The sequence below is a fragment of the Crassostrea angulata genome, chromosome 1 (genome assembly GCF_025612915.1).
Source record: "Crassostrea angulata isolate pt1a10 chromosome 1, ASM2561291v2, whole genome shotgun sequence".
In the NCBI taxonomy this organism is placed as follows: domain Eukaryota; kingdom Metazoa; phylum Mollusca; class Bivalvia; order Ostreida; family Ostreidae; genus Magallana; species Magallana angulata.
The window spans coordinates 13,395,334-13,407,820 of NC_069111.1; the positions used below are offsets into that span (position 1 = coordinate 13,395,334).

Genomic DNA, 12,487 nt, shown 5'->3' on the forward strand with positions numbered 1-12,487 from the left:
TAATTTGCCTAAAAAAAACTTTCATAATAGCTACCCTGTTTAACATTCAGGCATACAAATACACAGAAACATCAACTTTTAAGTTTTGATAACTATTTCTGAAGTTAAATTGATAGAAATGGAACATATTATTGTTGGAAAGAGAAGGTAATAATGTTGAAAGTAAAAGATAACGCCCACGAATCTAACAAGTACATGTACTGCCAGCAAAGCTCATTTGAGCATTTGAATCAAGTGAGTTGATACCACTCTCGTAAAACAAATTTTTGAACAAAAACCCAAGTCCATTTTTTGTAAGCGACTTTAAATCTTTAGCTAATTATAGTAGCCATCGTGTAAATTAAAATAAGGTTAGGTTATAAGATAGGTATCATAGATAAACAGAACATTTAATTCTTCGTTCCTTTTGTCATGGCCTTGTCATCGCGTTCATTCCATTAAATGCCTAGCAAGTTCTAGATTAATGTGATTATATTTACAAATTAACACATTAACCAATGTGTCCGACGCTACAACAAAAACACGCGGAACTTGCCAATTGAAAAAAGATCAAAACTAATACATGTGTACATGTACATTAAACACTTGAGGACAGGATGGCGGGAGGAAGGAGCGAGTCCGGTAAAAGTGATCGTTTGTCGTGGCTTACCAAAGACAATGAACCGGATAAAAACTCTACAGCCAGTGCCCGTGCCAATATTTATGAGAAATTCAAATTATGGGGACTACTTTCTGCTTCGGAAGCCGATAAAGCCGAGAGGTAAGAAGGTCGGATTTTGCGCATCTTGAATGGATTTGCCAATATACATTTTCCATTGGAACTACATGCATAAATTATGCAACAAAAATGTACACAGTGTGGTCATCTTCATATATACGATTATCATATACGTACTTGTTTTAAACATCAACATCTGCATAATAAGGGGACAAATTCCGGGTATAAACCGAATGTTTTGTTGAGATATTCGATATCCAATAACAAATGCATGTTGAATGACTGTATATGTACTTAAAAACCACTCCCAAATAAAAACATCAATTGAGGCGTCCTTGAATTAAGAACATGTAATCCTCTACAACGATTTACCGGACGTGGAACCTTGCAACGTCTTAGGTAATTGGCCAAAAATTCAATCCAGCTTTAAAATGCAATTTCAACAAGATTAGTTGTGTAAATCGCCCTCTTAATAATATCTTTTTAATCTGGAAAAACTTGTTGAATACAATGCAACTAAACATCACACTGAATTTTTGATTAATTATACTTTTCTTATAATTTCTTGTCACCCCAACACCGCCGACAAAAGTGGCTACACATCTGATCATCTGGGAAAGTTATGGATAACCTTGTATCATCCTTTTATTAATGTGTTTTTATGTAGAAATTGAGTTCGCCTTGACCCTAGTCGTGGCCTCTCCGACTACAAAATATATTACATATATATAAAATAAAGTTTCCATTTTTTTTCACCGAACTATTTATTTGTGAAATAGAATCACTTCTACTTGTTAAGTACTCCTCTAAACAGCAACCAAAACATGAAGAATCGATAGATAAGCTTGCTTGCTCTTAAGTCATAGCCTCTAAGGTCCTAAAATGGTTTGTTTTATCTGTTTCTAATACTCACTAAAACTCACAGTTGGAACACCCCCCCCCCCCCCACTTTTTCTCGCAGCAACTAATTTTTCTTAATTTACATATAAAAAATGGAATGGCCATGGAGTCCCCCCCCCCCCCCCCACTTTTTTGGGAGCATGTAAAAAATCAATATGAAAATAAGGAAATTAGGATTGAAATTGAAGTGATATATACAACGCCAGCCACCCCCCCCCCCCCCCCCATTAGGATTTTGGGAAAGTCCCCATTTCCCTTTATTTTTTTTTTTGCTTGTCAAAATTTTTTGAACGAGTCTGCCCCCCCCCCCCCTTTCAAAATCGATGCTACGTGCCTGTAATTTATATTATATCTACCATTTACTGGTCTATAATCTAAAACTTTGGATATTACAGGCTTATTTTATGCTCACTAACATGCTTTGTGCCAAGCTGGGTTGAAAAAAATCCCAATTTCTCAAAGGAATGATTCAACGCTCCCATTAAGTTTTTATCTGGCCAATTGGGGTCATTATTTTCACAAACTTAATTTGGAAGCTGATCTGATAGTTTATGACATATATTAGTAATACTCGAGTTTTTGAGAATAATTCAATTTTTCCCCCTTTGTAATAATTGGACCCCCCCCCCTCCAATGTGGCCCACCCTACCCCCAAAGATTCTAATAAACTCAAAACTACAATCTTTGGATGCGTTTACCAAAGTTAAAGTTTTTCTGGGTAATTGGTTCTCGAGAAGACATTTAAAGATTTTCCTTTATACATATTCTTATGTAAAAAATTTGCCCCCTCTCCCACCATTGTGGCCCCACCCCACCATACCCTTGGGGATCATGAACAAATTCGAATTAACACTACCTGAGGATGCTTCAACACTTGTTTTAGCTTTTCTAGCCAAATAGTTTTTTAAAGAAGATTTTTGAAAAATACCAACAAATAATAATTCCAATAATTCTTAATTATCTCCCTTTTAAAAAAGCATGGCATTTCATTTGAACAAACTTGAATCCCCTTCACCCAATGATGTTTTGTGCAAAGTTTGGTTGAAATTGGTCCTGGAGAAGAAGATGAAAACGAGAAGAGTTTATATCAACGACAGGCAAATTTTAATCAAAGAAGCTTTCTTGAGCCTTAGGCTCAGGTGAACTAAAATAAAATCAGACAGTAGAACCAAAAAAAAGAGATGAAAATGTACAGGAAAATAATGACAACAGACATACTTTAATCAGAAAAACATATTTGAGCCCTTGGGCCAGATATGCTAAAAAGGTAAACATTTAGCTTGTTTGAGCCCTTTGTGACTACCGGTAGTTTACAATTTTTATAGAAACTGGCCACAAGTTTTGGATCTCTACGTTCTCTGATCATTCAATTGATCAAGATGATAAATATTTGATAATTTCTATATGATTTAAATGCATTATGTTCAACACACTCTTTTACCCATGAAAGCTTGATAATGAAAATAACAATGAACTTTATTGTTGAATTATTATATAAAGCACAACAAAAGAAACCAAAGTGACCCTCTCCATGAGCACTACAAGTTCAAAGTAGAACATTTAGCTGTCAAGTCATTTGAAACTTTAGACATGACAATCTCTCATAAATAGTAAGTGACCTTGAAGCTGTTACAAGTCATTTAAGCTTGTCAAGATCTGTTTAATTACAAACAAGAGCTTTTCCAAGACGACAGACGTTATTTCCAAGTTTGGTAAGTGTTTTTTTTTTTAGTTCTTCCTTACGACGTTGATGACAACAGACACAAGTTTGGTAACACTGCAGACGACAGACAATTCCAACATTCGCATGGAGAATCAATGTTATTAAAGCACATGTAGTTTGGCTGACAGTTCCATATTTCGATAATCCATATGCTCCTGTAAATCAGATTTTTACAACAACATTCACTGACAAAAAGTTCAGTTGTCATTGCGAGTTCTAGAGAAAGCAAATAACCTTACATAAGATTAATTTAAAAAAAAAAAAAAGGCTTATCACCAACCATTGATCAACAGACAAACAATGTGATCTTTTCCAGTGACCTTGTTCAGACAGACAAAAAATTAAAAAGAAATATTCAGACAGACAGTTTTTGACCATATAACACCCATGTACGACTAAAATTTTGATTCAAAATTAACTGTTGTTATAAAACTTTTGTGATTATTCAATTAAATTACAACAAAATCAGAACTCTGTTTTGGAAAACAATGTAATATTTCAACAAATGCAAGAGTTAACAGTTGTAAAATAAACAATGGTGTGAACAAATGTAAATAAAGGACTTTTAGGATTGAACACATGGGTGGTCACCAAGGCCACAAGGCTTTCTCACATTATCATGTCATAAACCACTGACATTTCTCCTTGCTAGAACGTTAAATTGGTGCTTATTTTTTTCTTTCTTTCCATGAGATCATTTGATATTACTTACACATACTAATCACAAATCAACTTAAACATTTATATGACCTTCATAATGTCAGTTCTGAAAACTGCATTAGCAGGTAAAAAGTGTATATATAAATGAGCTGTCTATCAAATCGCAGCACTCACAAAATACATGAGTTGGTATCACAATATAACATGATGTAACAAAACCTTTTTCAAAATGATTAAATCAACATCAAGAAACTACTAATATCAAGAAAAATCAAAATACCTTTTGGACAAGATTGAGTTGCTTTAAAAAGAAAACAATGAAAAACTTTACTGATGAACAATTACAATTGTGCAAGAAAATCATCTAAACTTGACACATTATTGTCATTAGAGTTTTCAATGAAACCTGCTAAATCTTGCACATCAGGCAGAGATTCTTCATCACATAACTTTGCATTAGCTGACTTTATGCTTTTAGCGTTGTGTGGGAGCTCTAAATTTTCTGGTAAAGATAGATTTAATGCATTGTAGAGATTTTGTAAGACATCACATCCTTCTGATGTTGGCACGTCAATCAGTTCTTCCACGTGGAACGACTCAGGAGAACTAGTACTGGAGTCACTGCAAATAGATTTCCTCCTCTTGCTGTTCATCTCTTCCATGTCTGTAAACTTTCTTTTCTGTAGCGTGTAAGTATCACTAAAGGAACTTAAAGTGGGACTATTTGCACGCGAGGAGTCGCCCGATAAAGAGTAAACACTGGAACTACGAAAGAGTCCTGAACCTTGGGGGGTATTAGACTTACAATTTTTCTGTGAAAAATACCCTTCAAACTTCTTTTTTCCCAGTACAGGAGGTCTAAAGTTTGTAGCACTTAATCCTCTCAGCCTAGCTATTGCACCAGTACTTCCATGGAAGGAGGGAGATTTTCCAGCACGACTCTCCGCCTGCAAGACAAGGGAGTTTTTAGACTTTTTCTGAATAAGTGACTTTAGAAAAGAAGGGGTGTATGAACCAACAGGATTTGACAGAGCTGGAGAAGATTTTGCATCTGGTTGGTTCTTTGTGGCAGCAGTTTTTCCAACACGCTTGGGTACTTTGACTTTTGAAGAGCTGCTGCTCTGCAGCACTGGGCTGTAATTTGGACTAGGTGTAGAGGTAACTTGATTTTGAACTTGAATTAACTGTCCTGTGTGTGTCAACTTTACCACCATATTGGGCTTTAAAGAAGACGAACGCAAGGCCTTCACACTATCTTGGCAATCATCTTCTGTCGGAGTGTCAACTGACATTGGCGAATCAACCCCAACGGAACCTGTGTCAGAGCTCTGCAAGTTGATTTTATTATTTTTCATTTGATCTTTGATTAATTGCGCTGGAGACTCTATTTCCATTTTCACTGGTATATCCTTGGTCTTTGCTGTTGAAAAACTTTCCCACATTACAATATGGATCTGTTGAGCTGGAATCCTTAGGTCCACTTTTTGGGGCTGACAAACAGGGGACTTTAAGTCATCACACTCCATCCAAGTCATATCTGGAAAGAGGTCAATAATTTCTATTAAGAAGATCAAATTTCCTATGAACACTTCAAATGTAAAGTAAGATCCGAAACAAAATTTACCATGTTTATTTTTCTCCACAGAACAAATTTTCTTCTCAATACTTTTACCTTTATGTAATTTCAGCTAGTTTCTAAATAAGATAATGTAATTGAGGCAATTAATCATGATAATTGACGTACTTAATTAATATATTCTTTATTTCTTACCTTCAGCATTGTGTATCCAGGTTACAAAGTGATCTGGGTTATTAAGATACTGGATCAAGCCCCTCACTCTATACTGTCTTCCTCCGAATGAAAATGATAAGGACTCAATGTCATTACTCTGCAAACCCTCCACAAAGTGTAGAACCACAACTTCTGGTAACCTGAAAAACAGATTTTCAATAATTATTTATATATTAAAATTTAACATTAATTTAAAGCAATAGTAATTGAATGGTCATAAATATGTTTATTTACTTTATTATATCAACACTAAAATTCATAATATTGAATCAATAATAAACTCACTTTTCAAATATCATTTTTCGCTGCTGCCATGGTGCTCTACATTTAAAGCAGGATCGTTCAACTGTTGGTTCTGCTATGGCAATATTCTGTGGAGGTTTAGGTAATGTTGGCAAAACCTGTTCAAAAGAGTCGCTCTGCATGTATCCACATGCCTTACAATGAAAGTCAAATCTATACTTCATCCTCATTAATTTCTCCACTACAGAATCTCCTTTCACCAGAAGAGGGATGGCAAACAATGGACTGTCATTTTTCCCCTTTTCACACTGTAGTTTGGGTTGAAGCTTCAGAAAAACAGTTTCTCTGACATCTTGCAAAATGTTAAATGCATGAAGGTATCTGTCTTCAATTACATTCATTTCCTTGTTAATCTCAGAACTAAATTTAATTCCAGCACCTGTTTTAACTTTGTCAACAACAGACATTTGCTGAAAATTTCGGACAATGTCTGAAGATCTCTGTGATGCTGTTAAAGTTTGTAATACAGGTTGCTGATATTCAACCTTGGTCAAATCAAGTTTTGGACTATCTTGTTTTGAATCTAAGCCATTGTTTAAAATTTTGCAGGCCTGGTTGTATGCAATAAGTAATGTTTTGAGCACAGTTTTGTCATCTTCAGTGTATGACTCCAAGTTTTCTTGCAAATTTTTACAGTGTACAAACAGACATATAACAACGTCTAACCAGCACATTGCCTCTTTGTTTTGCCATTGTGGGAAAAAAGTCCAGTCACTCTTTAATTTGATATTCTCTTCTTCCTGATACGATAATGTTGTTTTTGTAGCAAGGATTTCTCTGTCATGATTTTGTTTTGATTTTCCAGGAATGTAAGGAGTTAGGGGTCGTTTGCCAGTTGGAGAGCATACTCTGTTAATTGGGGTATCTAAGATCTTCTTAATACTTGGTAAGCATGGAATATGACTCCTGCTCCTTAATTTGGCATTGATTGGTTGTGATTTCTGTAGTGTTGTTGGTGTCACTTTTTGGGTTGTTTTCTTTGGAGAAATATCTGTATACTTCCTGTTTAAAATTAAAGAGTCTGTAGCTAGCTGACCAGCAGGATAGGTACACTGAAAAATCAAAGGAATTCTTTTTTAATTTGTTAAAATACAAACTCCATTTAGAAGAAAAGTGTTTATCTAATAAAATGTTATTTTCTTATCTAAAGAAGCTATGTGTTCCCCTTAGCTGCATGAAACAAGAGACCAAAGGGCCACATCACTCACCTGAGCAACAAAAGTGGTAGCTCTGATCAAATTGGCTATATGGTATCAAATACAAAATATCTTCATAATTTAGTTTATATGATCTTATTTGAGGTGGGTCCCTACCCGGCATTTTATTGTTTTTCTCTTGAAATTATTAGATCATCCCTCGGATAAATTTAAAAAAAATAGTCTTATCCAGATATTTTCCTGAAAATTCTTTTTGCAATTGTCCACAAATATGTATACTCCCTTTTTAATAACACATTTACAGCCAATTTTTTGGTTCTTTACTATCAGATTTGAACGAAGTTGAGGAAGCTTTCACTCAAAATTAAGCCTTTGTTGTCAAATGGGGTGACCATATTCCTATGTAAAAAAAAAAATCCTTATTGTGTCCCTGAGAAAGGGCCTGGCCCTTCATTTAACAAATGTGAATTTCCTTCCCCAAAGGATTCTTTATGCCAAGTTTGGCTTAAATTGGCTTAGTGTTTCTAGAGAAGACATCAAAAAAGAAAAAAAAAGAAAAAAAGTTACATACAGACTGACGCCAGACAAAAAGTGATCATAATAGCTCACTTGAACTTTCAGCTCTGGTGAGCAAAAATAAAAAGGGATTCCAAACGACAAATTAATACAAATTTTTACCTTATCATCCTCACAAAAGCGTACTGCCTCGTCAAAATTTATCTGGTAAACTCGGAGTCTACTCGTCTTCCCTTTCGAGAAACAGACATGACAATTTTCTGGACTGCTCATGGCGACCTACAAATTGGAAATACGGTAGGAGATAAGTATTTAGCGTTTAACGACTTTCATACGTTTGATACCATGTGACCAAAACCGAAACGAACGTTTATAAGACGTCCTGATAAATTCTACTAATGAGTGCAATAGTTCAGAGTTTTAAATATAAAAATTCTAGAAATAAAATGTTAACTGAACTAGATTTACCTTTTGTACACGATGTCTCAGTTGTAAAAGTACCAATGTAAGACATTACATTTGCTCTCTGAGTCTCTCTCACGGAAACACATGCCCGACGCCATTTTCTCCAATACGCTGTGAATTGTGGGAACAATGATATGGGTAAATAGGGAAATCACTATGTCTGTATTTATGTGAAGACAAATTAAATATCTGTCATTTTTTAAACAAAAAAATCGTAAGATATGCTCTTTAAAATTCGAAACATAATGATTTAAATTTAGACGTCATTTCTCTGACAGATTTACTAAATTTACCCACATTAAGCGTTTTGTTAACCCGGATCTTTTGTTGACATGCAGCCAGGCAGCAATGAACAGATCGTAGATTTGAGATAATTTCAGCTTATCAATGTAATTAATTACTGGAATCATTTTATGCTCTTAAATTAATTTTAATTGATCTTTTACAATGCATTTTTGTTCGGAGTGTTTTGAGGCGAAAGAGTCTTACGAAAAGTTGGTCGAGGCCATTACTATTTATATAGTGAAGCACTGATATATTGATAAAAAACTTAAAAAGCGATCCACGCAGATCAGCTACAAATGATGAATAGTTTCTAAACAAAAGGAAATAGTTTGGTCTTTGAATTTCTCTTATGTGAATGGATATACTGTAATTGTTGTTACTAATTTATTTTGAAAGTGCATGGGAATTGACATATTTATTAATTTGTCCTTCGATATATGTATAAACTGAAAATGCTTGTTTTGTTTTTCAAAGTCTGTTATGATAAATTTTTTTATTTTTTTTTTACATTTACCAGATACTACACAAGGAAGATGACAGACACATTTGTAATAACTGGAACTCGTCCCCCATCATCTACAGGTAGTCGACCTCGCAGTGGATATCGCAAAGTCAGCAATACTGCAGAAGTTGATGAAACTCTTTTTAGATCTCATAACTTTACCCAACATCATGACAGTCCAAGGAATGATTTTTCTTTGCAATCAAAAACTCCAAAAGATAAAAAGCGAGGACCACCATTGATTTGGGCTCCTAGTTCCACTGACCCAAAGCCTAGCAATTACCATAATATAAAATCTCGCATCAATCACTCTCATGAGTCCCAGAAGTATAGATTTCACAACCACAAACCTACATTTGTTGATGAAACCTTGTTCGGACCTAAATTGGAAGAGCCTTCATTTGAGGCTCCTTGGGCAGAAAAGAAAAAGAAACCTACCCCATTGCATTGGTCACCTCCAGAATTTTCAACACGACAAATGACTCAAGCTAGTTCTGTGATTGAACCATATTCTTTGGATGGAAGGCCTCCTTCTAGGCAAGGAAGGCGACCTGCTAGCACTAGAACCAGACCATGTACTGTGGAAAGTGTGTCAAGTGCTAAGTCTTATTGGAAGCCATAATTCTGTTAGCCATATTTTAACCAACTGTTAGGTACATGGGATTTCCCTAATTATACACAACTGCACTTTGTATACTAAGCATATTATATTTTCAACAAAATGTGAACTACAGATGATGAAATAATTGGCAATGTTGAATTTTCATGCTTACAAAGTTTATGTATATTGCTAATGAATCTGTGACAATATACAGTCAGAGTGATTGATGATGTCAAATATTGATAAATGGAAAAATGTAAAGCTTGCATATACAGTATATATCTAGATCATGCAACCTTTAAAATTTTATTTGCCCTCTTCTGACAAACTGTTCTGTGGCTCACTACATCTTGAAATAGTTTCTCAGCAGAAAATTACTTGATAATGATCATGACTATTATGAGTCAAATAGGTGAAAAAATATGCAATTTTGAATTTAAAAAAATTCTGATTTTCAAATATTTAATTTACTAAATCCCCAGGCCGATTCAAACTCATAATCCTCGGTTCACAATCCCAATACTTCAGCCTCTGAGCTATGATGATATTCAACCAAAACGATTGATATAAAGTAAACAATTTAACAAAGTATTTGTTGATGAATCACCATCTAGTGATGTTATGTATTGACTTAAAGAGGATAGTTCTTGATGTAGTGAGGGCTCTAAATTTTTGGTCATAAGATAGGAAAATATTTTTGTAAGTTACTTGAAAAACTAAAATTATAACTGTTCTAATGTAGTAAAACATCTGTTAAAAATGCTGATGCCTTGAATGCAGAAAATTATGTTATCGTTATAAGTGTCGGAACAGGTAAGGTCTAACTTTTTTTTGCAAAGTAAGACCTTACCATTAGGTACGTAGGATCATAGAGGGTTCAGCCCCCTACCCCCCCCCCCCCACCCCCACTTTTTCTTGTTCTTGCAGCAAAGATAAAAGTTCCTAAATTTACCTTGAAAAGATTGAAATATCGAGAAGTTGGAGTAATTGGTATACTAGCCCCCCCCCCCCCCCCCCCCCCCCCCATGGATTAGGAATTTGATGATTTTGGGAATAGTTTTTTTTTTTTTGGTTTGACAAGATTTCTTAGGATAAGTCTAGCCCCCCCCCCCCCCCCTCCTTTTTCAATTTGTTTCAATGCCACTGATCTTAATATCTTGCTGGTTGAATTAACCCTTCTCTCGAAGAGGATAGCTTAAAAAAAAACAACAATTAAAAAAACAGAGCAGGCTGAATAAATGGAGGGTTATAAAGAGAGAGATAAAATCAAATGTAAAACATTAGTTTTAGTTATAATTGTATTTCAATGACTGTGTGTTGTAAAACCATATAGTAAAGTTTGAATTATTGCTCTTTAGATTGTATATACATGGACCTTGTTAAAAGAGGATTTAAAATGACATGATTCAGTGCTTGATGGGATGTTATTTATATCTCACAACGAGTACTTGGACTAGATTTTCAAACTAAGACTTGAACCAATGTTACACGAGTTATCATTTGCATTTATCATAAGTTCATTACCATTACTTGTACTTTTATTGATATGTTCATATTTGGTGGTTATGTGAACATTTTGATTAAGGGACTGCATTTTTGTCATGTGAGATTGATAGAAAGTTAAGTTTTGTCAGTATTATTTTGTTCAAAGTACTTAAATTTTTTTCTTCTTACTGTTATCATGTTATGGTGATGTATAAATAGAGAGAGAGAGAGAGAGAGAGAGAGAGAGTAGTGCATGTATAGCTTTTACAATTTTGCAAAAAGTTTGTAGGTCTATTTCATTTTCTCAATGACTCAGATGTTTGTTCAATTAACCCAAAAATCTGTTTTATTACCAGTATATGTTAATAAATCACAAATGTGTCCAGACGTTATTAACATTTTTAGGGTAATAAGCACCAATATGCACCTTTTTTTGACCTTTGTTGTTGTTGTAAATTGCAAGATATGTTCATAATTATGAAGGATAGCAAGAAACAGAGACAGATGCTTTTTTACTGTTGATTATAGAGTTTTCATTTTATTCAGTGGTGTTATAGTATATAGATTTATTGTACTCTTATACCATAATGATATATTTTAAATAAATGTGACATATTTGAAATAAATATCAGTTGCATGTTAATACATGTATAACTTGTTTTCCTTTCGTACTTTTTAGCTTAATTCAAAGAGTCGAGGGGAACCTATTCTAATTGTTGGCATTGGTTGGTTTGAACCACAGGCACCTGACGTTATAATTTTTACTCATAATAAGAATAAATACCTTATAACTAATAATACATTATGTTATTAGGTGAAGGGTATTTATATTTATTATGAGAAAAATTATGCTTGAACTTATTTCATTGTAATATAATTATAATGGGATTTGGCACAAGTTCTAAAACTTATGTAGCCTTTTCCCTATACAATAATTGACATACACATTTTTCACATGCAAATAAAATGTCTTAAATTTGTATATAGATACAAAGATTCAAAATAATATTCATTAGATGTTTCAGCACATTTTGATACAAATGTAAATACATAATCGAAATCTGTTGGATATTTTTTCATAAAAATGGAAAACAAGTTATATTTCACAGCATTATTAAGATTGTCATCGCTCCAAACAAAATATGCGTATTAACAATATTATATATTGCCAATGCTAAAAAAATTATTAAATAACTAAACTCTGGGTTCAGTATATTTAGTACATGAGAAAAATAATGATATGCGTCTTCAACCTTTCCACGTGTACATAAAGCAATTTCAACAATATTGTATTTGTGTCATGTTGTAAATTTTGAATTTACCGGGCGGTGTTGTAAATTTTGTATTTACACACTCTAGTATGCAAATTATGGATAATAT

General features: G+C 33.9%; 2 protein-coding genes across 2 annotated transcripts; one reads left to right on the top strand and one right to left on the bottom strand.

Moving 5' to 3' along the window:
* Positions 1 to 492: 492 nt before the first annotated feature.
* LOC128180902 (RBPJ-interacting and tubulin-associated protein 1-like) lies at positions 493 to 10,629 on the top strand. The gene is made up of 2 exons (XM_052849097.1): positions 493 to 760; positions 9,037 to 10,629. The coding sequence occupies exons 1-2, from the start codon at positions 597 to 599 to the stop codon at positions 9,641 to 9,643; spliced, it is 771 nt and encodes a 256-aa protein (XP_052705057.1). The 5' UTR covers positions 493 to 596; the 3' UTR covers positions 9,644 to 10,629.
* On the bottom strand, positions 3,077 to 8,363 carry LOC128180896 (SUMO-specific isopeptidase USPL1-like). Its single transcript, XM_052849083.1, has 5 exons — positions 8,238 to 8,363; positions 7,932 to 8,048; positions 6,079 to 7,148; positions 5,773 to 5,933; positions 3,077 to 5,538 (listed from the first exon to the last, which is right to left on the bottom strand). Exons 2-5 carry the CDS (start codon positions 8,040 to 8,042, stop codon positions 4,343 to 4,345), a joined length of 2,538 nt encoding a protein of 845 aa, XP_052705043.1. The 5' UTR covers positions 8,043 to 8,048; positions 8,238 to 8,363; the 3' UTR covers positions 3,077 to 4,342.
* Positions 10,630 to 12,487: the final 1,858 nt, after the last annotated feature.